Source organism: Dicentrarchus labrax, unplaced genomic scaffold, assembly GCF_905237075.1.
Source record: "Dicentrarchus labrax unplaced genomic scaffold, dlabrax2021, whole genome shotgun sequence".
Classification (NCBI taxonomy): domain Eukaryota; kingdom Metazoa; phylum Chordata; class Actinopteri; family Moronidae; genus Dicentrarchus; species Dicentrarchus labrax.
Window position 1 is genome coordinate 9,468,765 of NW_026136710.1, and position 26,891 is coordinate 9,495,655.

General features: G+C 39.2%; 2 protein-coding genes across 6 annotated transcripts in view; one reads left to right on the top strand and one right to left on the bottom strand.

Moving 5' to 3' along the window:
- Window positions 1-443: 443 nt before the first annotated feature.
- Window positions 444-12,990, top strand: fam78ab (family with sequence similarity 78 member Ab). Of its 2 annotated transcripts, XM_051411600.1 has the most exons (3): window positions 444-988; window positions 1,846-2,149; window positions 7,677-12,990. In XM_051411600.1, the coding sequence occupies exons 2-3, from the start codon at window positions 1,887-1,889 to the stop codon at window positions 8,200-8,202; spliced, it is 789 nt and encodes a 262-aa protein (XP_051267560.1). In that variant the 5' UTR covers window positions 444-988; window positions 1,846-1,886; the 3' UTR covers window positions 8,203-12,990. The 2 variants fall into 2 exon arrangements, with proteins under 2 accessions (XP_051267560.1, XP_051267559.1); XM_051411599.1 differs by having other exon boundaries at window positions 444-2,149.
- A 4,526-nt stretch (window positions 12,991-17,516) lies between these two features.
- nup214 (nucleoporin 214) overlaps window positions 17,517-26,891 on the bottom strand; it is a 34,790-nt gene continuing 25,415 nt past the window's right edge. For 2 of the 4 annotated variants that reach the window (XM_051411595.1, XM_051411593.1), the window contains exons 34-36: window positions 26,208-26,353; window positions 25,489-25,522; window positions 17,517-17,622 (exon numbers count right to left, since the gene is read on the bottom strand). In XM_051411595.1, coding sequence (XP_051267555.1) covers window positions 17,583-17,622; window positions 25,489-25,522; window positions 26,208-26,353 — 220 coding nt within the window. In that variant the 3' untranslated portion in view covers window positions 17,517-17,582. Of the gene's footprint in view, window positions 17,623-23,179; window positions 24,034-24,292; window positions 24,482-25,488; window positions 25,523-26,207; window positions 26,354-26,891 lie in introns of those variants that run through there. The other 2 variants (XM_051411594.1, XM_051411596.1) reach the window with 2 other exon arrangements.

Consider the following 26,891-nt stretch of genomic DNA (forward strand, 5'->3'; position numbering starts at 1 on the left):
GACAGCTTATTATTAGGCTACATTTTATTATTAGATCGAAACCATCCACATGTACAATTATATAGGCAAAACAGGATGGTCTAAACAAAAAATAACCGAATAGATTAATATCATAAGTTAAGTTAATAGCCTACTATTATTAAGTTTTTATGAATTCATTTCTAAGTTAAAACCTGGAAGGAATACTAGTATTTAATCAGTAGAATACGCTACTACAACTCTATAATAATTGAAAATTTTAATTCTCATTATTGTTATGAATAATAACACCAACACCACCAAAAAACAACAACAACCCCTTTCCTCTTTTAATATCACACTGCAGTCTATTCACTAATAGTTTCCGACAGAAATCGCATGTGCCTACATCTCCCGGCATGCCTCCCGCCCAGACCGGAAGTGTCGTCTCAAAAAGGTACTTATAAAGCCGCTTCCCTGGCAGCCGAGATAGACCAATGCGTAGCGGGGTGAACCTGCCGTGGCGGCGATGGGACGAGCGCGGAGCAATGACAGCCCGTGCGGGAATATAGGCTGAACCGCATCTCATCACAGACAGGGACCGCAACTGTCGGCTCGGTCCGAACTATGTGACAGCTGACAATTCTCCCCCTCCAGAGGCGTTGTGTGTGTTTTTATTTATTTTTAAAATCCCCCCCCCCACCCAAAAAAAAAAGGAATGGATCCGGTCAAATGGGTGCTAAAGTTGACCCGGCGGTGTCCTCTGGATGTTGCGGCGCTCCGACTCAAACTCGACTAGATTTCGGGGATCTTGTGGAAAACGCTACCTTTTACTGTCTCCGCGGGACGTGAAGTCATTTGCAGATACCGGCGGCGGGGGGAGAAATAATAACGGGAGCGGGCAGTGCGGGGAGATAACGGAATTACCTCTCTGACCGGAGAACTGTGCGAGCCGCCGTTCACTCTGAATCTCTCCAGGATCTCGCCCCTGCCGAAGACACTGGAGACTTTCCAGTGAATTGTTTTATAGGTAGACTTCTTTTTTTGTTTGTTTTTGTTTGCATGTTGTTGTTTTTTGGTTTTTTGTCGGCTAAAAATAGACCACAATTCTTGCAGTTGCACAGCATGAGCCATTAATCTGCACATGTGTAAAACACTCGCTGTTAAACCGTTAAATTAGACTTTTTTTTATTAGATTGAGGCTGTATTGCGGATTGAATGGACACCCAGGCTGCTCAACATAATGTGAGCTTCACCTCTTGAGCTGCCACAACTGTCCAGCACAACATTTTTTTCATTATGATTCTTGTCACCAGCTGGACCAAAGAGCTCTGGCCATTGGATAGTCCAGGGATTAGCTTTGTTACTGACATACAAAAAAAAAAAAAAATCACACGAGAGAGAATTTGACGCCAAAATGTAACATTAGCAGTTTTTTGTTAATTATTTAGCTCATAATTAACTTGAACCTTTTTTTTTTTTTTTACACACACCTTACCAAATGGATGCACGTTGCCAAAAGGTCAAATCCTTTTGCGATAACTGTGCATTTAAGAAGGCAATGATTTGTAACATGACAGCATGACAACATGAGTGCACGGATAAGGAAAAGTTATTGTATACCTGCGCCTGTTTGGTGAAGTTACGTTTACGCACCGGAAAGCATGCGCTCTACAAATATAAGGATTTTCTAGGCCTGTCTTTTTCTTCATCTTCTCCTTTTCTGAGAGTAGTTTTGAATCAAAGATGCATGGCTTTTTTTTTATGAGACAGTCTGCTATAAATAAACACTTTTGAATTTTTTTTTTTTTTTTTTTGGAAGAGCATGATGTGGATCCAACTGTGGTGATTTTCTTGCTTTTTCCATGCGTCTTTCTCCTCCTCCAGACCTCTGGACGTTGTTGTGGATTGTGTTGCTATTTAATGCAATGGGCTGTATCCAGAGTATCAGGTGTAAGCCTAAGAGTTTCCGAGACAGTATCATCGTCCTGGAGGTGAATAGTTCCATCGACCCCAACCCCACCAGCATCGACGAGTCATCCAGCGTGGTCCTGCGCTACCGGACACCGCACTTCCGAGCTTGTGCCCGGGTCCTGGTGCCGCCAGTAGCCACTAAAGAGACATGGACCATCGGCTGGATTCAAGCTTGTAACCACATGGAGTTCTACAATACGTATGGAAACAAAGGGATGTGAGTATCATGGGCTCTGTTTCACTGTGGTTGTTGAGCACATTTGGTTGAGACTTTAGGAGGGATGGATGAGGAATATAAGTATGCTTTAAGTGGGGAATATTTAACACCAACACTGATGGATAAAGCCCTTTGATTACTGCTAAAGCCCTTGTTTTTTTCTGACCAAAAGTCCCCAAATTCAGTTCACTGTGTGACAAACAGCAGCAAAAAACTGAAACCTGTGAATGAATAACTTTTTCTTTCTTTCTTTCTTTCTTTCTTTCTTTCTTTCTTTCTTTTTTGTTTGAAAAATGGTTGCAGATTAATTTTCTGTTGACTAGTATATTAATCAATTAAGGGTTTGAGCTCTAATTAACACAAGTGAATGGTTATGTTGTCTTTTGGAACATTAAGCACTTTAACATATATTTTATAAATAACATCCAACTACAAGAGATCACTTAAGACACTTTTTGGGGAAGTGCTGTCACCCAAAATAGAGAACTACATGGACAAGTTAAAGTTGAAAGATTTTAGGCCAACAAATCCGACAATAAACTGTTTCTGATAATAGAATAAGATGCATTTAAACTAGATTGGACTTCAAAAAAGAAACCCAACTTAAACACTGCCAAACTCTTAATGGACAGAGTAACTGAAAGAGTCGGTGTCAACCACCGAAAGAGAACTTTTATTTCCCGTTTCTGTATTACACAAATGACAAATAATGCTCTTCTGTGGAAAAGTTTTTGAAGTAGTGAAACATGTCTGTGGTTGCATCCGGGCTGCCAGCATCACTGCGCCATGTAATCAGCACATTACACGTTAACATCTGCGTTCAGGTATTAGATTTATAGAAAAGTAAAATAAATGGACTTGTCTGTAAGGGCACTTTAATATTCAATCAGCAGGCTTGGTGGCTGCATGCCTGCGGGCTACAAAGTACTTCAAAACAGGACAGATATGGGAGCAGGACATTGTGATGGAAAATAATTGCTATGACCTTTCAGATCCCTCCACTTGTCAATACACATATTTTTCACCGGCGGTTATAAACGAGACAAACGTGAGCAAATTCAGCTTTAAGACAATATGTTCATGACACAGTATGGTCGTAAACATCCCTTTCTTTCTCTTTTTCTGTGTGTGTGTGTGTGTGTGTGTGTGTGTGTGTGTGTGTGTGTGTGTGTGAGATATTGGTACAAATGTTAGACAAACAGCGTTCATCTTATATCCTGTAGCGGGCAACCACAACCACGATGACATGTACCCAAAATATGCCTTATCTGCAGACATTGCAGCTGAGGATGTTTGAGTGCTGCAAGTCTAAGATTAGAGACACAGTCCCCTCCCCAACACCCCCACCCCCCACCCCAGTATGGCCCTGCATATGGGTGTGAGAGCGAAAGAACGTGAGACAGTGAGAGAACCCTCAGTTACTCTCTAAAAAATCCAATGTGATCAATGCCTTTTTTAAACTGCATTTCTATTTACAGTCATTGCCTCTTGAATCCAAGCAACACTGTTTTTAGTTAGATAGTGATGTACTGATTCCATAGGAAGGAATACAAACACATTCAAAAACATGCAATTTTGAAACATAATATGAACAAAAATAAAGAACAGATCTCATTTTGAAGGCCAAAACATAAAATTGGAGACTAAATCTTAGTGTACTGTATTTGACTTGGAACACGGTAGAGGGAGGAATGAACAGATAATCGATATTATGCCCTTTTCCCTCTCATTTATCAAGTTGTAAAAGATTCCTATAAAGATTGCATGAACAGAATGCAAAATAGCGTGACCTTAAAAGGACTTTTATTCTGAAATTACAAACGCTGGCATAAAAGTGGGTCATATTAGGTTAAATGTCACTTTGTCGGCTATTAAAGAGCGATGGTAATCGGCACTTTCACAATTAATATGTGCTTTACAAAAGGTCCAGCGTGTAAGCCAGCGTGTTTCGCAGCCACCGTAGTTTCTCCTACATTTTCTGAAGGGGAGGTGAAAGCGAGGGAGTTGTACCTTCACCACTAAATGCCACTTAATCCTACACACTGGTCCTTTAAGGCAAAATTAGACAACTAGTGTAGTTCTTAAGTTATCTGTTGCCAAATTGCAACCAAAAAACTCAAAATTAAAAGATAAAGTTCTCAAAAATGCCTTTAGTAAATCCTAGTTACTTAGTTAACTATCCAGTATGTATAACCCTATATACAGGGTTGTTGGAATGCACCCACCCACCTCTGCAGCAGTGTTTACTAATGCAAATCCTGTCTTTTTTTCTACCCCTGTAGCATACTATTGTATTAAAGTCATTAAACTTCACGACCAAAGCAAGGCCACCCATTCTTGACGTACATTTTTTAAGTCGCTCTTTGGATGCATGAGATGAGTCCGCTCCGACTGCTCAGATTCTCATACTAAGTAGTTTCTTTGATGGCAGTAAAGCTTCAGCGTGCTGTAATTGGTCAGAACAGCCGAGGATGGTAATGAGGATGATTTCTCTGTTGGCTCTGGATGATGTGCTTGGGATTCTGGACACATTCATCATCTCTCTTCCAGTTTGTTGTCCATGTCTTTTAGAGTGAGTTTTGTAGGTTTGTGCAGTGTGTGTGTATTTATTCTTCTTGTGTTGCCCTAAAAATGTAAAGGTGCTAAAATAGGAACTGTGGTATAAGTGAAACAAAATAGAAGTAAATATTTATCTGTGGTAAAAGTTTGATACAGTTTGTTCACAGCATTTATGGCTATAATGTTTCTTAAAATGACAAAAACTGCCAATATTCTTGGTAGAATAGCTAAGAAGTTTGATACTCCAAACTGTTTGCCTGCAACATGGAAGTGATTGTGGCAGCAACGTTGCAGAAACAGGAAGTGAGCTGCTGCCACCAGTCTAGTCTGCTTAATTTCAGCCTGTAAAATGAGCTTCAATTTAGAGGTTTTGTCAAAAAGTTCTTGCTTCTTCTGCAAAGTTGATGCAATCGTCACAATGTATTGTAAAAAAGAAGATGTTTGGGTGCACTTAGTCTGGCTATTCAACAGGGTTCTTATGCTATGTACCATGTGGTCAGCCAAACCTTTCGTAAGGAGCTTTAAGTTTTGATGTGTAAAACGCAAGGTTTAAATCATTCATTCATCAGGTTTAAAGTCATAGGTGTACAGGAAATTGCAACCAAATACAGTACTACAGCAGTGGTTTCCGGCTTCGTTCAGCCTCACAGGATTTACCCATTACTTGTGACTAACCCTTTATCAGATACTATTAGCAGTCTACTTTAAGCATTTATCTGCTTGCTAGCTACTATAGACTGTTTATGCATTTCTTCTATTTTAAAACTTGCCTATTTCAACAGTTTGATTACTTTTAACTGTTTAAACCATTTATATTCTTTTAAATGTTAGCTATCCACTGTATTTCAACCATTTATCCATCGCTTTTAGTCAACCGTTATCTGCTCTCATGCAATACAACCTGTGGTGTTCAAATGTTACAGCTCACTCAATATGTGGCTGTATATTCGATATATGTTTGTAATTAGTTTTGTTAGTCCACAATCTGTCCAAGTACTCCCTGATAACTGCAGAAGTACCCCCTGGGTTACAAGTAGTAGTGCATGCAATATTAATAATAACTGACAATCTCCTAACATGCTCAGGAGCCAGGCAGTTGAGTACTCATTTTTAATCTAGCCATCTTTTTTTAAAAATTATTATTATTTTCTTGAGTGAATTGTTTTTAACATCCCTGCAATTCTGTCACAAACACTTACACCACTTATTGCAGACCCTTTGGTTGTGACAAAGCAGGCAGTGAAGACACAAACAGGAAGTGAGCCATATCTCTGCAACGCTTTCCCCACTCATGATCAAAGTTCCTCAGCGGGTAGACGACTCTACATTGAATGTGTGTGCAGTGCAGGCTACTCTACTTCGCCTGCTCACCATGCCACTGTCGCTTGCTGATACAGTATGTTCTTGCTTTTGATGTATAATTTAAAATATTTTTTTTGCCACGCCAGTTTGGAAGAACCTCCAGATGAAGGAAAATGCTATGGACTAATACTTGTTAGTTCAACTGCACATGTGCTTTTGAGGCCATACTGTCTGCACAGTGGAAAAGCTTTATAATTTTTATATCAAGTCATGTGCTCATAAATAATAAATAGGTTTTCCACTAAAAATCAGATGCAGATATTCACTGTTTCTAGAGTATTGGACGTTATGACAAAATGGAAAATTGCTGCAAACTGTTTTGGAGGCACCAGTTGAGAGGATTATGTGATTGTTCAGAACAGAAATGTACATATGCACACACAAGAGCATGCATGCACACACTTGTACACACAAGGACCAGCTATTATCAAGCCCGACATGCTAATCTCACCCCCTGGGTGAATACATAAATCACAATGTGAGGCCAGGCCAAGCAGGCAGTAAGTCATGTGGCTGGTGATCACACTGTTATCTTCTATGTCCTGCTGATCCCTTGAGCTTCAGGGAATGAAAGGTAATCTTTTTCCTGCTGCAGGCAGAAAATCAATAGGTAGAAAGGCCAGGGGTACCAGGTCGCTTTAGTCGTTCGGTGTCGCCTGCTGTGTGTGTCACAATATTTTATTGTAGAATTGTATTTTTCCTCAGCAGTTTGAAAATTGGTGGAAAGCTCCAACTGTGAGGCTTTGAGTCAACTCCTTGTTTCTGTCATGTGTTGTTAGATGTACAGTGATATCAAGAGGGAGACTTGTCACACTATTGAGATGCAAATTAGTATGGTATACAGAAAGGATTAGATAGGAGAGCTTTTTACATGTGGAATCTTTTGGTTTGGTTTAGTGTGCCAGAGATGAACTTAAAGGATAATTCTGGTTTATTACAACTTATTTTATTTTTGTCAGTCTGGTCAAGAAATATAACTTATTTGGAAGAGAAAACAAAGCCAAATCGAAAAGTTATGATAAATACTGCCAGTAGGGTGCCGGGTTAGCTCAGTGGGTAGAGCTGGCGACCCATGAACCGAGGCTGAGTCCTTGCTGCAGCGGTCCAGGGTTCGAAACCGACCTGCGGCCCTTGGCTGCGTGTCATCCCCTCTCCCTCTACCCCCCTTCCTGTCTATCTTCAGCTGTAACTGTCAAATAAAGGCAATAAAAGGCCAAAAAAATAACTTAATACAAAAATATAATAATACTGCCAGCTGTAAAGATCCATCACAGTTTACAGGCAATCTCCTTTTTCAGCTTTGGCTTACTATACTTATTGTGCATGCATGACATTTCCTGTGTAATTACACACAACATTTCACATATGCTCCATACCTCCAAAGGAAGTGGTTTCAACAAAAACTGTCTCGATTGTAGTTGTTCACTTGGCTTTCTTGCCCTGTCAGACTTAGTTGTAGTGATGATGATATATACAATGTTATTATACCAAAACTATGATCAAAAGACCAAAGTTGTTATAAAACTGCCATTATCCTTTAATCATTTAACGTCTATGAGCTCCATTTCTGGGTAAATCCTCATCTGTCACTCCTTTTAACTTCCAGGTCGAGTTGGGAGCTTCCTGACTTGCGCGATGGCAAGATCCAGGCCATCAGCGACTCGGATGGGGTTAACTACCCCTGGTATGGCAACACCACAGAAACCTGCACCGTCGTAGGCCCCACGAAGAAGGACAGCAAGTTCACTGTTAGTATGAATGACAATTTCTACCCCAGCGTGACCTGGGGTGTGCCCGTCAGCGACAGCAACGTGCCTCAGCTTAGCAGCATCCACCGCGACCAGAGCTTTACTACCTGGCTGGTGGCCATAAACCAGGCCACCTCAGAGACACTCGTCCTGCAGACGATCCGCTGGAGGATGCGACTTCACATCCGAGTGGACCCAGAGAAACCTCTTGGTCACAGGGCTGTTCTCAATGAGCCCCTAGCCCAGGAACAGCCCCAGATCCTGGGCAAGAATGAGCCCATCCCTACTAACGCCATGGTCAAGCCCAACGCCAATGACGCCCAGGTGCTTATGTGGCGGCCAAAGAGTGGTGGCCCGGTAGTGGTCATCCCACCCAAATACTGACCTGTTTCACTGACCAGACTGGCCTTGGATACCTTAACAGTATCATCTCTTATTTGTTCTCTTTCTTTTGTTCCTGCTCGTCACCAGCGCTCACTGCTTTAACCCTTTCCCTCTTTTTTGGCCTCTATATTCTTCTGTCTTATGTTTCAAAAAGACTGACAGAGAGAAAAACAGGCAGAGACCAACGAAACCAGCTCTGAGAAAAAGACCAGCTGTTGCTTTGAGGTGGGGGCTTGAACACACTTTTAAAACTGGAACGAACAAACTGCAACCATTCTACCTTCAAACTGGGTCGGGTCGCACTGTGCTAAATGAAATCATTGCAAAAATGAAGAACTCAAGAATTTCTTTGTTTTTTATTTTAATTTTATATGTTGGCTGTTTGGGCCAAGTGATATGGGGTTTGTGAGTGTGGGTGGTTTTAAGTATTTACATGACCATGTCCGCACACACGCTACATACATGGATATGCACAAACCTTGAGTATGAATACCAGTTGTGTTTTTATTTATAGGCTGGGAGAGAGTGCATTCAATTTTGTTTGTTTGTTGTTGTTTATTGCATTGGGTGACATACTAGATTTTAGTACTTTTTAAAAAAAAAACATGCAAGACATTCAATCCATGCTGCCTTAAGTTTACATCGCTTTCCACTGCAAACTTTTTAGCCTTAAACAAAGTGCAATGCAGTATTTTGCTCATGTGTCCCGTCTCTTCCAGACTGTTGGTGCTGGAGTGTGGGTTTAGGACAGGAACAATACCACAGAAGAAGACCCCGGGGTCAGAGGTCTAGGCTTTTATGTTCAGTTGCATTTACCTGACAAATGTATTGTCTCACGAGTACAACCAGCATTACGCATAGACACAGTCACACAACCGAGCTAACTAGTTGTGCTTCAAGTGCATTATGCAACCGAAGAGATGCTCTGTACCGATGACATACAGAGAACATCAGCAAAGCCAACCCTTGTCAATAGCACTCAACACAATAACGTGCAATAACAACTTGAGCAAAAAGTACTCAAAAGCACTTCTCAGTTGGCTTCATTTCATTCACTGTTTATAGGCAGTTGTAGCATTCGGCGTCAGGTTTTCCTCTCTCTGCATCACTCCATCTCAGGGCCCCTTTTTCACTTCCTTCCCTTCTCTTTTTTTTCATCCATCTTGTCTGGCCTACTCTTTCTTGCCACAGTGAGTAATTAAGTGTTTGCATTGCTCACGCTGAACAATCAATACTTTGATTACTCAGCAGTCACACACAGGGTAAATGACTCGTAATAACTGGAGAATAAAAACAGCAGGGTATCTGCTTTGTCTTTTAGCCACTGGTCTGACAATCTTACACACATTGTATACATCATTGTTGCCTTCCTTTAAATCAACAACACCCCTTTTCTTTCTGTAATATTGAAATCCAAACACGCCTGACTCTCATGTTAACAGTGTTTTTGTCCCTCATGCTCAATAATCTGTAATCTTCATCTACACCAGTGATCTTCCTCCCACTCCTCCCTTCCCCCCCACTGCCTTTCACTCTTCTTTCTCTTGTTTTTATCTGTCGAGGCTGAAAAGCAGAGCAAGAGGCATGCAAGTTTGATCCTTACTGCTCGGTTGGCATATAGATGACCCACTTCTCTGCTTTGCCAGTTGTAGCTCTCGCTGCAGAAATGTGGGGCTTGCCTCCCTTTATTTCACCGCCAGCAAATGTACGACCCAACGACACGCATAAACAAGAGCAGCGCTGGTCAGCTAAATACCAATGTTAAATGATTCAACTGTTAATGTTTGAGAAGGGCTCCAGCTACAGACTGAAAACTCTTTCAAAAGCAGAATTTGGCATCAGGGCTATTTTTCTCCTTATCATGGGAGTCCAAAATATTGCTTAAAAGTTCTCTCTGTATACATACTTTTTTTTACTTTTTTATCTGCTTCACTTTCAGATGTTACCAACATCTTGCGAGCCCCTGTGTTTTGGCTCCAACCAAAGAAATAATCTGTCTGTATTTCACAAAGATCAGTAAGCTGCTGCTGTTTGAGTGTATAAGCATCTCCTTACTTCAGAGCATTCATTCATCAACCTTTATAAGATTTTCTGTGCATCCTACCATTGCAAAACTGAATTATTTTGTGATTTAACGGATATTTCTACCAAGACTTCAAAGGAACAGCTCGACATTTTGGGACGTGCACTTATTCGCTTTCTTGATGAGAATTAGATGAGAAGATCGATACCACTCTCATGTTTGTATGCAAAATATGAATCTACAGCCAGCAATTAGCTTAGCTATCCTGGCTCTGTCCAAAGGTAACAAAATAAGCCTACCAGCACTTCTAAAGCTCACTAATTAACACACTATTTCTCATTTGTTTAATCCATACAAAGACCAAAGTGTACAAATGACAAGTTGGCTTTCAGTCTGTATACTAAACTAAGCTAAGCTAATCCTGGCAGTAGCTTCATATTTAACATATAGATATGAAAGTGATATCAATCTTCTCATCTAACTCAACAAGAAAGCAAGCATTTCCCAAAATGTCTAAATATTTATTTCATCGTGAGTGAAATGGTTTTGAGCGTAAATCCAATAATATGAGAGCGAAACCTTACACTCAGTCAGCTCTGCAGAGCACCATGTAGATTAATGCAGCACAATTTAAATAATAACAGCTGAACCAGAGCTCAAACATCAAGCCATGATGTCCATTTGATACCACCAGCTAAACTGCTTTGTTCACATTATAACTACATTCTAACTCCTGCTCGGCTTGGTTCATGTGTAACCATGCTAGCCTTTGAGCCAGGCTGGGTCACGGGGCATTGGTGGTGAAGGAAGAAGGAGTATGGAAATGAAAAGGCTATTGGGGGACTGCTGTCATAATTAGATCTGCTGTGACACAGTTACATGCCCTAGATGGACTGAACTGTGCCGAGTCGTGCTGTGCAACGCAAGGGCCAGCTAGAGTCACGGGTGAGGTTTGGCCGAGGTCAAATAGCAAAGGTGGGTGGGTGGGGGGCTTGTGAAAGTCCTAAAATGTACTTGTAGACTGCTGAGTGACAGTGGGGGAATGAATATGAAGGTGACAACAAACCGAATCCATTTAGACATTAAAGCCAGCTCAAAATAACATTGACATTTGCCAAGCAGAACTTGGATGTCAACCACAAGTTATTTCAATTTGTGGTTTGTTTTGAAGGCAGCAGAAAAAGCTGCAGCTCATGTTTTGACCTAATGTATGGGGGGGCCATTTCTGTATCGTGGACTGCCTCGTAATGTCTTTGCGATGACCTATGGACACTGTGTATAGTACTTGAGTTGGACTAAACGTAATGTAATTAAACCTTGACATGCAGGGTGGCCAGGATTCACAACATGTTTGCGTGTGAGCGTGTGTGTTAAATCCCCTTTGAGGGATTTGGGGAGGATGAGGAGTTTCACTGATGTGCTTCTGCTGTTGTTGAGTCATGATTCTTTCTCTCGCTGTCTCTCTCACACAAACACACAGTGCAGGGAAGGTAACGTCCTTGTCATAAAATAGGGACAGAGCTTGCCCTCGCAAACACACAAACACCCTGAGGGGAAAGAGGCAGGCCTGGCGTGGTATCTGATTGTCACAGCGGTGTCACATTGGCAGTGTGAACTCATTTATCGGCCCTGCACGTGGACCGTCTGAGCACATGCACATGCTAACAAAGCCATATGCACAAACACACTTGTTTACTAATAAACAAGAAGTGACATGTGTATCTTTTGTGTTGTTAAACTAGAGTGAGTAGGTTTTAATATGAAACAGAAATGGAAGCATTGAGGTCATTGAGTGGGGTGCCTGTCAATTATTAATAGCATTTCATGTTATATTGTAGGAAAAGGGCACTAATTTGCTTCTGTGTGTGTCTGAATTTGTTATAAATGTGTTAACGATGTGTATTTTATGTTCACACAGCAGAAGAACTTCATAGATGCTTTATGTGCTTCCTTAACTAAGCCACAGGAAGAAAATAAATAAATCGCACAATGTGCGTTTACTCTATGGAGGACAAAAAGTGCCAAAATTGGACAAAGCCAAAACTATGCAGTAGGACATTGCGAGTGACTTGTGAACTCAAAAAAAAAAAAAAAAAAACACTTGGCACTTAATAGGTTTTCAGTTGTTTATCATATTTAGTGTCTTTGTATTTCCAGATAAATATCACAAATGCAAAATGTAGCCATGTGGAAGATTCTTTGTTGTTGTGTTATTAGCTTGTAGGGCTGTGCCAAGGGAAAGAAAGCCTCCTCTCCTAAACCCACGCCGTTTCAGTTCTTCTGAGGGCTGCTACCTTTGCTTCAGATCTTTATGTCTTCTTTTTTTAACCCCTATGAGACATCAGTGAATCATCATCCATTTATTTAAACCAATAAAAACCTCTAAGTTCACACTCGAGACCACTTTTGGTTTCATCTCATGAAAAAGAAAAGTTAGGAACATTTCATCTTGCTGTTCTCCTTACTTCAAAAATTAACATAGTCCAATGGTTTAAATACAACCCTAAATGTAGCACATAAGATAATATGAGCGACTATGTATGTATCTCATTTTGTTTGGTTTGTTTTCTGGAAATACACTGAAATAGTTAAAGCATTTTGTGTTCATTTGTTTGGCTTTGACTTTTACACCAATACTTGAAAATGGGTCAGTTCTGGCAAATATTTAAAACTGTGAAAATGCACAACAATGGGGAAACAACCCCTGTAAAAATATATATATAAAAAAGTTTTTTTTCATGGATGAATAAAATGTACAAATACTATCTGTTGTCTTTCAGTTTCTTTTTAGCTTAAATGTCCGACAGTGATATTCAAATATAATGTGTGTATTATTAAATATATGTTTAATATATAGTTTTCTTATAGTGAGAACATGTCTTCCAAAATTAAGCCTCACCCAAGTTCTGTAGAAAGTTCATATTGTCATTTCAAATTCTCAGAAGAAAAGTCATATGTTTACAATTCATGTTTTCAGATTAAGGCCTTGTATATCATCATAAGAATGATTATAGCCCATACATTTCTCTTTAGAAATGTAATGCGCTCTGAGTTTATTATTAAAACTGAAACAACAATGAGTTTCCATTCATGTCTGGGTGATACACTGTCCATTGGCTTCCTTACTGACTAATCACACTGCATGAATCTACTAATTTCACCCATAGATGTGTCACTTCTGGGTGGTTTCCTTTACAAACATATTGTGCTGTGTGTTCATTCACTTTGCACAAATCAAAGAACCAAATACCGTCTGAGCTAGGACAAAGATATGCAGTCTTAAGTGCTGAATTGAAAAATCTTGAAAGACTGCATGCATATGAACAAACCCCGAGGCTGCACATACATGGCTGAGCACATGATGTGCTGTATGCCTCAGTTAGCCAACGGATTTCTACAGCATTGGAAAGGATGTTACTGCTCTAAATAGGTCTCTTTTTGTTGATTTTGAATTTACTGAATTAATTCAGTAAAAGAAAATATAGTGAAGAAAGGACATATATAGTGGATTGAAACAATAGGATTAAATCAAAAGAGTAGAGATCCTTTAGACTTCCATGGTTAGGGATTAAGTCGATTTGACAACAACATAGCAACAAATAAAAAGGAAAAGCTGAATCAATGAGGGAAGACACTTAACAAAAACAGATGTTTCAAGTCTTTACATCACAGTCACCACATCGCAAACTACTGGAGATGTATTGGGGATTTATATGTATTTGACAGCACACACTACCACCATCATCAAAACAACAAATGAGAAAATATCTAACTATTTAAAAAGGCAAGGCTGGCAATATTCTATATTTTTTCTACTTGTCAATAAACCCATTAGAAGACCAAAACTAAGGATACGCTTGTCGGTCTTTCAATACTTCCCTACCCTGTCTGTGGCATGTAAAACTTAATCTCACTAAATAATTACATTTTCAAAAAGGCTTAGTAATTTCCTAAAACAGCTGGGCGCACTGTAGTTTTCAGAACATGTTACACAAACAGGAGTAAATAGTGCCTTTTTTGGGGGGACTATTCTCAGCTGTGGATTAATACACATTTGGTGTGCTAGTGAGTATTTAAAGTATGCAAGGGCTGACTTAAAATAAACTACAATGCCCATGTTCATTGTAATGAAGGAATGTGTCACCCAGTGCAAGAGTGTGGCACGTTGAAATGTTTTTATTAGGTTCAGGGCAACAGTATAACACAGAAGAATAATCTATTTTAGGCTTTGACGAAAAAGGCAATGCAATGTAGGATCAATACATTTTGATGACAATAAGAACAATATAAAAAGTATCTGGCTTTGTACTTTTATGTATTCTAAATTGCCAGTTGTATACAACCTCCTCCATTTGTCTGTTTCTTATTGTCAAAAAAGATATAAAGGTCATCAAGAAGGACTGACTTTAATTAAAGCTGCATTATATAACGAACAATGGATGACTAACTCTCAGTGGCTTTGGAAACTCATTGTATCCCACCAACACACAATCATTGGGTCAAATAAATCAAAATGTATGAATCTGAATTAAGTAATTGAAATGCAAGAAGGTGCACGGATATGCCGAACAGCAGTAATAGCAGAGCTGGGGTTTTTCAACACCTCCTCTGCACTGCACCTTCATTATAACTCTTTAAGGAGTTCTCAAAATGATTGCAAAGTGCTCCATTTGGTTCCTTAATTTTCAGTTAATCACTCGATACATTATATTACCACATTAAGCACGTAGGTAAGGACTTAAAATTAATCTCTAGTCCACAGCATAAGCAGGGAGCTTTCTGTTCAGGCTCGGAGAATCACTGCAGATATGAAGGACATTAACTCACAAATTTCAAGACAAGTTTGGGATTTAGCCACTAGTGGTTTTAACGAGAACTCTGGAAACTCTGGATAATGGTGAAATAGAGAAGACGGAGGGGGCTGCTAAGGTAAAGTAGTACTATACTTGAATTTTAATGCCTGCTTAACTTAAAATTGTTGATGTGTCCATATACCAAATACAATGTCCAACAGCAGCTTCTGTTCATCCAGTTGGACTCTGCAGCCTCTACTATCTATGTCACATTCCTGAGCTGCACATTCACAGCTATATTTACTTGGCTCAGAGTATATGAGTATGTTGCATACATCCACCTGTCCCTATTTGTAATACCAAATAATATACCACTGTATCTTTGGCACCAGACGTTACTATTAATACTCCCATGGTGCCAATGTTAGAGTTGCAATAGGTCTCTAATATTCTTTGTGACCTCTGGTATAATACTGGGGATTATTAGCCACTGATTCACAGAAATCTGCTGGCTATTTTTGTTTGAAAAGCCAGTCCATCTTTATCAGGATTGACCTCTATATAACGGTGTTGTTTGGAGTAAGACTTACTGTACACATTATCTCACTATTTAAACATTTATTTTCAATGCAATCATGGAAGTATGATGCTTTTGAGTTATCTTTTAATTTTTCACATTTAGTAGGATAGAATGGTGGATATTCAGAACAGATTTGATAAGGGCTATCCCCTTTTCTCTTGTTTCTGGAAATTTGAGGGTTTTCCCAACCTGTGAGGATTTCCAATTAAAAAACTTGTATTGTATTGTATGGGCTGATTCCAGCATTTTTAGACTTTGTATATTTATAACTAATAGCCTAGAAAAGTCTTTGACAGAATTTAGATCTTTATGTTTGGAAATAAAATTAACAAAAAAAATACATAAATTTTCTTTTAATGCCTGGCAATTAAGTCTTTCTAAAATCCTTAGTAAAGCCCTGGCTAAGGTTGAAGATACACACTTACAGTGAGCCTCGAGCAAACATGGGTCTCAAGAAACCTCAGGTTTATGTAGGACTCAGAGACATATTTATGAGGATGTATTAATATTGGCAAATGTTTTTAATCTATCAATGAGAAATGGGAAAACATGTTCGAATGGAGGGTACAGCTTCAACAAAATGCAGGAATTAATACTTTCTGAAGGCACTGTACGGTATAAGTCTGTTATGAAATCATCAGAGAGTGACAAGGCCACAAACTTCATTGTGTTTTGAACCCTATGTGCTTTCAAGGATGTAATATCTTGTCTGGCCTATTCTCAGTCAACATAAACAGGACAAATTAAGAGAGGGTGAAACAACAAACGACAACAAAAGATTACTATTAAGCAACGTATTTCCTTTCAGTCAAAAGATTTGAGATCCATATTGATAGTATCAGTCACAGGGTTTCTTAAATGTAAGACTTGTTGAGATCTTTTTAATACCACATAGAATTTAATACCCGTTATATGATCACTCCGGCCACAGCATGAAAGTTTGATGAAAAATCAGTACAGATGATACATTTATTATACACAACTTTTTCCTTTTTTAGTACTTCCCAGTAGTATATGACAATAATTCCTAATGATATATTTTATTAAATTAACACTATCTCGACCCACATAAATGGCCATAAATGGGTGGATTATTTAATGAAGTTTTTGCTAAATCGACACTTGAGTGTGTTTTGCTACAGGTCTGATGGTGCTGACTAAAAGTCCACAAAAAGGATTAAGAGCCTCCTCCACTGTTGTAGCAATCCCACTTTTAGTTAAAAAGGTGTATAAGGTCTCCTGGCAACCCACAATCAAACACAAACATATGTTTTAATTGAGAATACTGGCTATGGCAGGCAAGAGAAGACTTTTGTAAATTCCATTTAAGACTTTAATAACTTCTAAGACCTTTTTTTGTCAGGCACCTGACTTTTTAAAGACTTTTCAAGACCTGCAGATACTCTGCAGATTATATTATGTAACTTTTATTTAAATGTAATCAATCACAGTTACGCTTAAGCCACTCACATCGCAACCCCTACAGTTACGTAAGAGATTGGCGTTTCAACAACATATACATTAGGACTACATCTGGATTGTCGGACTAAGCCTTGAATAAGAACAATAACTGCTTATGTATATAATGTAATTTTCCATTTAAATTAATGACTGCCACTAAACGCTGAACATCCCACAAGCTGGGACACAGGCACTTATAGGCAAACTTTAATTGCCATCAGTGTAATTACGCCATGTGATGTAGTTAGATCCCACATCTCCCACACTCTGCCAAGGCTTTTGTAATAAACCCAGACATCACAAGCAGCTCCTTAGGGGAAGCATCTAGATCCCTCACACGATTCTAAGCTGAAGTTAAACTGAACAGCTCATCTGACCTGTGCCCGGCTTGTCTATAATTCATTTCTGTGAATATTAATCCTTTACTCACATGAATAAAACATAAGAATTAGTCCCCTTTCATGTGATATCGACTTTAATTTCTCCCTCTGTCTCTCTCCACAGTTGTACAACCTAAAGGAGCTCACAAAAGGTCGGGAAATTCCAGCGAGATCACGGCAGGTCTATAAAAGATGAAAAAAAAAAAAGATAAGAGCAACATTTTTAAAAATAATTTCAAGTGATGCCATTAAAGAGTCGTTTTACTAATAGTTTTACTAACTATTTTTTACACTGCCAGTGTCAGTGTGTGCAAAATTGTCCCAGGTCCTCCCCCCCCCTTTAATGTCTCTTGTTAATGTGTCTTTTTGAGTGTTGAGAATTGCCAAAGACACGCAAACACTTCACGATGATTGATAGCAGTGAGGACAAAGTGTGAAACATTCTTAGCATTTAGCTTAAACAAAATTCATGGGTGTGCACTGCCATGTCTTGTCATTCCACGCCGCTGTGCCATGTGTAGCACTTCCATATATCAACAACAAGCTGTCTTCTAACAACAATGTACTGAAATCTAGTCAAGTTTCCTCAATAAAAGAAATGTTGTTACTTTCTACCTCCTTTATGAATGGCAGTTGTGAATAATGGCTTTATTAATGGCTGTTTAATAATGTAGTTTTGCTTTACACAGCAGTTACGAGCCATAAGTAGGAACACATTTGGGTTGCCAGGTTGTGTAAAAATGACTTAATGCTAAATATTTTGTTATAATGCAAAGGCAATATAGGTTAGCCATTAATACATTCTAAGGGGTTTTCTCACTTTATAATACTCATCACTTCTGCAGGTATACGTTAACAAGTCATTAATAATGTTTCTTAAACATCAAGTCTGCAGTTGTAAGTGTTAGTAAGTTGTTAATAAGTTGACTGTAGGCAATGGATCAGCTAATTTACTTTTTATATATAGTACAATTTAAATATAGGCACAAACAGTATTTACACTTTACACACAACAATTAATTTGGTCAAATATAGTAAAAAAGAGAAACAATAAATTATGACCTTGAGTTGGGGGTTTTAGTGGGGACATTTATTTTCATTGTTATATCTTACTACCTGGCAAAAGCTACACATGTACACTGAATAATTTCTCACTATTTGCCAGCTGAGCTAAAGTCAAGAAAGACTGGATGAGTGTCTTTGTCGACTGGCAGACTCTGACATTATCCACAATCAGACTCTTTTGGATGTAATTAACGTAAAAGCTTAGTTAGCACATGGCCTGCAATCTACTATGCTTATCCTCTTTGACCAATTGAAAAAAAGCCATTAGATAGTTTGTTTAAATGAACATACTATAAAAGATAAAAAAAAGCATGCAGATGTTGACATGTCACACACACACACACACACACACACACACACACACACACACACACACACACACACACACACACACACACACACACACACACACACACACACACACACACACACACACACACACACACACACACACACACACACACACACACACACACACACACACACACACAGGTTGACATGGTGTTGTTACAACAGACCAGAGAGCTGTATAACAAACATGTCATGTCTAAAAAGGTAAAAAAAAATAAGCTCATACTGTTTCTGCTGAATCATTTGCAATGTCTCATCAGCAGACCTTTAGATTTTATTGATGATCAAAAAACAGGACAAAAAAAAAAAAGGAATAATCTTAAGGGCGGATATGGATTTAGTTAATTTATGTCCCCCAAATTTGGGCAGTACAACACATCTGCTGACACCAGCAGTGTTTAATATGCATCCAAATGCAAGATGCTTGCTTAGTGAAAAGGGGGAAAATACTAGATTCAGCAAATAAGAAAATTAACAACTCTAAGTGTTGACTGAACTTCAACAGCTCAAACTGAAACACTCTCGAGGGGACATTGATAAAATAACGTGTTACCACGTCTAGGCAAAACAGATGACAATAAATTATATAAAGAACATTGCAATCAGATTTTACTTCAAGAGGGTTGATAAGCTAACCACGTAGTTAATTTTGGGTTCAGTTTTGACAAAGTTGGTGAAAGCAACCAACCAAGGCTCAAACACGAAATGGATGCCAGTGCTATAGAAACAGGGAATGCTCACCTGAGTGAGAAATGTAGAGGTGATGCTGGGAAACCAGCTGTGGCTCAGCCTCTACACTCGAAAAGAAAAACAGCTTTTGTGGCCAAAGCAAGGGACAGCCTCAAGGGAACTTTTGTGTACATAAGGAAAATGAATTAACTGTTAAAAATGTTTACTGGGAACATGCTTTCTTCTTCTTCTTCTTCTTCAAAAAAAAAAGCTACTTCAGCTACTCTGTGTGGCTCTGGTGATGCCCAAAGCCTTCCCCCTGACATCTGCTATAATGCCTGACATCCACAATCAACTCTATTAGATAAGACTTTAAGCACATTCTCTGTAATCCATTCACATGCAAAGCAAGTGCTGAAATTGCCTGCACCTGTGTGTGTTGTGCCGCGCGTTAACAGAGAGGGAGTGTCGACTTCTTCTGCAGAGGCAATGCTCTTTTTAAGGACACTGTGTGTACACTTGGAGGACTAAGGGGAGTTTGAAATTAAAACTTTCTGTATAAAGCTCCTTTGAAGTATTAGGATAAGTATTGACACTGAACTGCATAATCCCTGTGAGCGAATTAAAGACAGAGAGGGAAAGAGGAGGAACTGAGGCAGGTAGGTAATTAAAGGTTGTGAGGTTGGGATGGACTTACTGGCTTGGGTGTTATTTATCTTGCGTTATGTTCATGTCAGTGCAATGCTACAAGGCTCAAAGCTGTGCTTAGCATTTATGTATGAATACCAGTATACAAAGTGATTATGTCCGTATATTCTGCAATTTAATAGTACCGGCACCCGCAGGACTGGCAGTTAAAGAACTGACAAACACAAAGCTGGAGGTGCAATAAAAAAAAGTGATAACTGTAATACCATTTTAAATAAATATTCATTTCAAACATAAAGATTAAAGATTATGTTGAAGTATAAAGCAAAATGTTGTGCTTTGGATTTTTAGCAATGGGTTGTTTGCTACTTAAATGTTGGGTAAAATATGTTACATGCCAAAGCCAAATTTGGTAATGGATACATCCAAATTACCATTGCTGTATGTGGAGATGAGTGGAATACTGACGTTCAGTATTAGTATGCAAATTCATGGAATTAGATTAAATCCAAATTGCCCACATAAAAAAAAAATCTCAATTTAGAATGTTAGCATGCTAACATTTGATACTTAGCAATCAAAACAAGCACAGCAGGTGGTGATGGGAATGTTGTTAGTTTTGCAGATATTCAGTTATGAACCAAATGATCAAAGTAACAATTCTACTTGATGACGGTGCTACATTAGAATTGATCCTGAGGGGAATGTGTGTACTGAATATCATGGCAATCCATCCAATAGTTGTTGAGCACAAATATGAACCCTCATGTTGGGACTAGATGAAAATACAGGGTCTTACCAAAGTCTATATGAACCATAAATGGCACTAGTCCATCCAGTAGATGTTGTGATATGTCGCAGGACATCTGAAAACTTGTTTAGCTGGTGGCACTAGAGGGCACACGAGGGAATCACAAATCATTAGGATTCATCCTCTGTGCATCATGGAGACCTGCACCAAAATCCATGGCAATGTAGCCCATAGCTGCTGAGAAATTTAAGCCTGGAACAAAGTGGTGGGCCGACCAACAGACCAACATTGCCATCCCTAGAGCTGCTAGCATGGCTATAAACCTTAAATTTAATTGATATGTTTACACATATATTTCCTTTCATGTAATGTTATGAATACAGGTGGTCCGAGCCTTGTTTCGTGGCTCAGCTATTCAAAAACCGACACTGGTAAACTCTAAAATATCTGTGTCCCGTTGAGCTCACTTATTCATCTTCCTGGTTATTTTTCTTGTCGTAAAAATTTAAAGCAACCTTGTGATATCTTTCAAACTCTTCACAACAGTGTGGCCACCGGCTACATAGGGGCCATGCTCCGAATAAGGGAAAGGCCTTAGACAAAGCGATCCGCAGTGCACCACCAAGTCAGCACAGTGTGCAGAGAGAAGAGAAACGGGGCGAGGTCTCCCTCGTCTGTTAGTGGATTATTGGATTTGGATTATCTGTGCAGACAAAATTACCCATTAGGGAAAATTGTAGCATGCTCTTTCAGAGGAGCTGGTGCTCACAAATACTCTGGATAACTTTCACCTCACACAATAGTGTGACCTGAACACCCCGGCTGGTACATTATGTACAATACAGACACTTGAGTGACCAGAATCAGCAGCACACTGTTCAGAGAAATGCCTGAAGACCTGAACGACGCACACACTGGGGACTGAGTGCAGCGGCACATGTAGAGATGATGAATGTGTCAGCAAAGCAAGGCAGGATGTGTTCAGGAGCTGCTAATCATCACTCACTTGAAGGGTGAGGGGTGGGTGGGGGAAAAAAAAAACAGAATAAGGGAGGGGTGATTTAGCTATTTTTATCTGGATTCCATGAAGACAGCTGCCATCCTGCCGAGTGTTTGTGAAACTTTCCTGCACTTTCAGTCAACCAGGAAGAATGACAAGAAAAGATGGACTGTCACTGTGTAGTTTTTTCTGTTATATTTGTGGTATAATAGAAATAAAAACAAAGACACTCTGCCTTTAATGCTTTCAAAGAGGCCAGTTGTGGAGTGGGTGCTGAAAATCCCATAAGCTCATCCTCTTTAGCTGAAAGCATTATAGACTTTGGGCTCTGTAACTGCCCGTGTGCCTCTGTAATCTGTCAATGTGTCCAACTGTAAGTCTTTACATGAGACATCAAATCATTGTGATCATGTATATAATGCTATCTCTTTTGAAAATAATACAGAGTTAGAAAATATCTAATTCCTCACTTGGTTGACCAATTAAAAAATAAACCAAAAAAAAAAAAAAAACCCCATAAAACCCCCCAAAAATTTATATATTTATAGCCAATGGCTCCAGTCTGGTTATACCTATAAAAGACTATTGGGGAATGTGGCCAGCAGGTGGATGGTTAAGGTCACATTTTATGACCCTGACATTCCCGTCCCACTTCAGACCAACCAGGACCTCTGCCATCCGTTTGGTGCTAGACGGGTGGAGATAAGGGCCGGACAGAGTGACAGTGACATGCCCCACACACAGGCAGAAGCCGGGAAAGTAATTCTGTATATGGTGGCCAACACGCCACAACATCAAGGCTCTGACCCAAGCCATAGATCCCCATCAGCATTCTCCCACAGCCCAGTTTAGCTCTGAGTCAATGAATTCTTTACTGAAGATGGAGGAATGAGCTGCATATCAAGAGGGATTTAGCATTAATTAGTGAACCATCTAAACATGGCCTAGGGCTCGCTGCCATGCTATTCTTCATGCCACCCTAAATTAAAACAGTTTTATATAACAAATATTCAGATTTTATTTCCCTCGGTATGAAGGAAATACCGAGCATAGTGATGCTGTTTTGGACTGTGTAAAGTGCTGTTACAATGTATGTCAAGATGTTTAAGTACAAGTTTTGCTCTGTGTTAAGTTCAATAAAATGGTATACAATTCTTTCAGATATCTAAGGATATGCTTTTGTTTCTCTCTTGAAAGAATCATTGAGCCATTAACATGACTTCATTAACAAATACAATTTAGAGTAGACAGATAAGTTGTTGGAGGAACTTAATTTATTTTCACTTTTTCATGTAAAAATATACATCAAGCGGGGTTTACTGCAAAAATCATTTGAAAAATAAAATAACTTTTTTTTCCCATCTCAAACCACAATACTTTTTATGACAGTTCAAAATGTGTTTGTTTAATTTTGTTACATTTTCCATGGGCGTACATGTTTGACATTTGTCCATGACTGTACTGAATTAATTTATATAGCCACGCTGAGGACACCAGTTTACATAATTCAGTGAAAGAGTGAGATGTTCAGAAGTAGAGCTCGAATGTTTTTGTGTATTGCTGTGTTTAAAGGTGAACTAACAAAAACTTTAAAACGCTGGAAACAAAATTAACCCCAGAGGCCTGTAATCAAAAAAACAACAATAATGTGTGCAACAATGTACTACATTTTCTGAAGAGGGTCATGGACCGGTTTACAAAAGAGATAATTTTTTGGTTTCCATGGTTTTCAAAATGTAGTAAATAAGTTTGTTCCAAGTTCCTCAAACTACACGTCTTCTGCTTGTATGGATATCAATTCTCGATTCTCTTGTGTTCTCCTATGGCGTAAACTTCCAAAATTAATATGTATGTATAGAATGAACTACACTCTGCAACCTGCTTGAAAACTTTTTTTCTAGAATATACAAAAGTTTTCTACAAAGAAATGCAAGTAAATCTATCTTCTTCTAATTCACCTTATTCACCCTTTTAACCCAAATGCAACACAATATTCCCTCTGTCCCTCCACCCATTGTGTGGCACAAAGAGCTTGATTGCAGAAAGTAGCAGTGACGTGGAGGTTTAATAAAACTAGCTTCTCCAACTGGCAAATGTTTGTGGACTTGATCTGGAGGAAGAAATGACAGACAAAGCAGAGAGGGAGAGATTATTGAAAATGAATTTCAATACTTGAAACGGCACTTGTAGTTGTAGTGTTACCACAAGACTTGTACAACTTTCCATTTGGTGTGATGGTTTTGTTATGAACACTGAATACTGGGTTTGAATGTAACTGGGTTTTTTAAGGAGATGATGAGAGGAAATTGGAAATTTTAAGTGGTTAAAGAGCACAAACAGCTTCATTTTAAAATAAACAGAAACACATACACACACAAAATAAATATTTAATTGTTTTTTCATGTCTTGTGTAATTTATCAAATATCACCGTAAATGAAATTTTTTTCACAAAAATAAACCAGTTCAGGATTCAACATGGTTGACCACAGTTGGTTTCCGACGGGACGGTGACTTCTGTTAATCTGTTGTCTAATTTTGATGCTTTGGTGAATCGGTGCTAAAAAAGGACAGCGATTTTTGAAATTTTGAGTTTCAGTAAAAAATTACATAGGCTTACACTGCATATCTGCAGGAAAACAAGCGACCACTATTTCAATGTCGCTGCAATCCAAAAAAACATGTACAGGTTAGCAAAGCAACACAATGAGCGGAAAGCTGAATGTACTGTAGAGGGAAGACACAAAAAGACAAACTAAAAAAAGAATGAGAGAGAAGGATTATTAACAGCATGTGAACGTGTCCAATAGGCTAAGCCTCGTCTCCACACACTCCTGCACACTTCAGAGTGCATTCCACTGGAACACACCCCAGGGAACACTGGCTGCCATGTGACACACAGCAGCAAACGGGGGGGGGGGAAGCAGCATAAGAGGAGGAGAGGTAGGAAGCGGGATTGAGGGATGAGAGACAGAAAAAGGAGAGACAGTATGATGGGAATGAAAATTTAAATCGCAAGGGGGCAATTAGTAAGGAAGCGCTACTAGAGTGTTCAATCATGCACCGCCCATTTCAGGGACAGCGACTTTACACAGGGGGTCAGAATGATGTGTATGTGCAGCATTGTACCGTATTTATTGTATTATGAATTCCATCAGCTTTTTAAATGTGATGTATTATTCTTTTTTTTTTAATTCAAGGTGGAAACTGCCAAAACAGAAATAAATGCTTGAATTTCAATGCAGCAGAATAGCAATAAAGCTCAATCTGACTCTAAATGAATAAAGAGGAAAGAGAAATAAATGAGGGTAGATGAGGAGGTATTAAATCTGAACAGGTTCTAAGGGGAGCCGTGTTATGGAAGAAAGATGTTCGCCTCAGCAGAGTTCAAGCACCACAGGCACAATACATTGCTGCCAGGGAGAATGTTGGTCTGTCTACTCACTGGTTCACTCACACTCACACACACACACACACACACACACACACACACACACACACACACACACACACACACACACACACACACACACACCAATTAAAAGTAAATGTGTTGACCACACTTACTGGTTTGTAGAGCCGAAGGTGTTTCCAGAGAATCCTACAAAAAGGAAATACAGTGATTAATGGGGTGAAATAAAACATCATGACTGTCAGTGTGTATAAATATGAGATGTGTACGTGCCACAGGCAAAGCTTTGCCACCCAGGACTATAAAACACAGAGGCAGAGAAGATTTAGAAAGGTGAATGGATGAAAGGGGTAATTGGACAATCTGAGGTACAGTATGTATTTGACTAACAACAAAGCTGAACAAGTTAAGGAGACAAAAGAGAGGAAAATCACCCAAAAATAAGTGGGAGGAAGATGACGAGATCCCTGATCTGCTAACAAATTTGGGTCATGCATGCAAACTCAAAGGCATGCCGGCATATCGTCTCTGCAGAGTAACACCTCCTGTCACTGCACTGATACAAGTAAATGTTTGGTTTTAAGAATGTTGTATGACGACCATTTGCTGTTCTGATTATTCATTTTGGGGATAAAATAAAAAACCTACTCAGCAATTATATTTCATTACATAATTAAATGAAATAAAAATGGAATTAAACAATCTACGTCTGCATTTCAAAGCTTCCAAAGTTCATCAACCACCAAAAACATTGAAAGAAAAAGGGCCATCCTCACCAAGAACAAACATATGACTATAACAATAATGATGTGAGTGATGAACGGGGAGAAAAGAAAAAAACAAAAAGAAAAGGCTGCTAAAGTTGTAGTCTCACCTCCTGCCTGTGGCTGTTGTCCAAACCCGGAGAAGCTGCTGGCCTGACTTCCAAACCCAGTGCCCTGCTGGGCCAAGGCCCCAAATGATGGAGGGTTCTGATTGGCTAGAGCACCAAAGGATGGGCCGCTGGGAGGTGAGGCAAACCTGAAAATGGAAGGAGACGCAGACAATGTGATATGGTATAGAGAAACAAAAAAACACCACGTCGCTAAATTAAAAATAAATATCTGACACTGAGACAAAATGAGTGAATAATTCAAAGCAGGGAAAAAGGGAGATAAGAAAGAGAAATGACTATGGTGTATATATATTCTTTGTAAACATGCTTGCAAAGCAGAAGGTGTCAGATGGTGTTTGTGAGGATTGAGAGATGGGGGTTTAAACAGTAATCCCTTTCGAGAGGACCCACGCCCATTGACTCCCGAGGGAGAATAAGCAAAACACGGAGAGAGACACAGACAGAGAGAGAGAGCGAGAGCGAGAGAGAGAGAGAGCAGGCCAGTTTAATCTGCCGTTAGCAGTGAGATTATCTGTGGAGAATAATCTAGTCCTGCACAGGGCTCCATAGTTTTGGGCTCATAGCCATGCTCACTGTAACAAAACACATGCACATTGTGGACACAGACGGTTGATGAAACTGGAGAAATGATTACAGTGAAATGATAATTTTTTTTTAAATATA

Excerpts from the sequence above, each read along its gene's own strand:
- fam78ab (XM_051411599.1), top strand. The coding sequence starts at position 1,824 with ATGCGTCTTTCTCCTCCTCCAGACCTCTGGACGTTGTTGTGGATTGTG. Across the intron at positions 2,150-7,676 it reads ACGTATGGAAACAAAGGGAT|GTCGAGTTGGGAGCTTCCTG; the intron begins GTGAGTATCATG and ends TTTAACTTCCAG.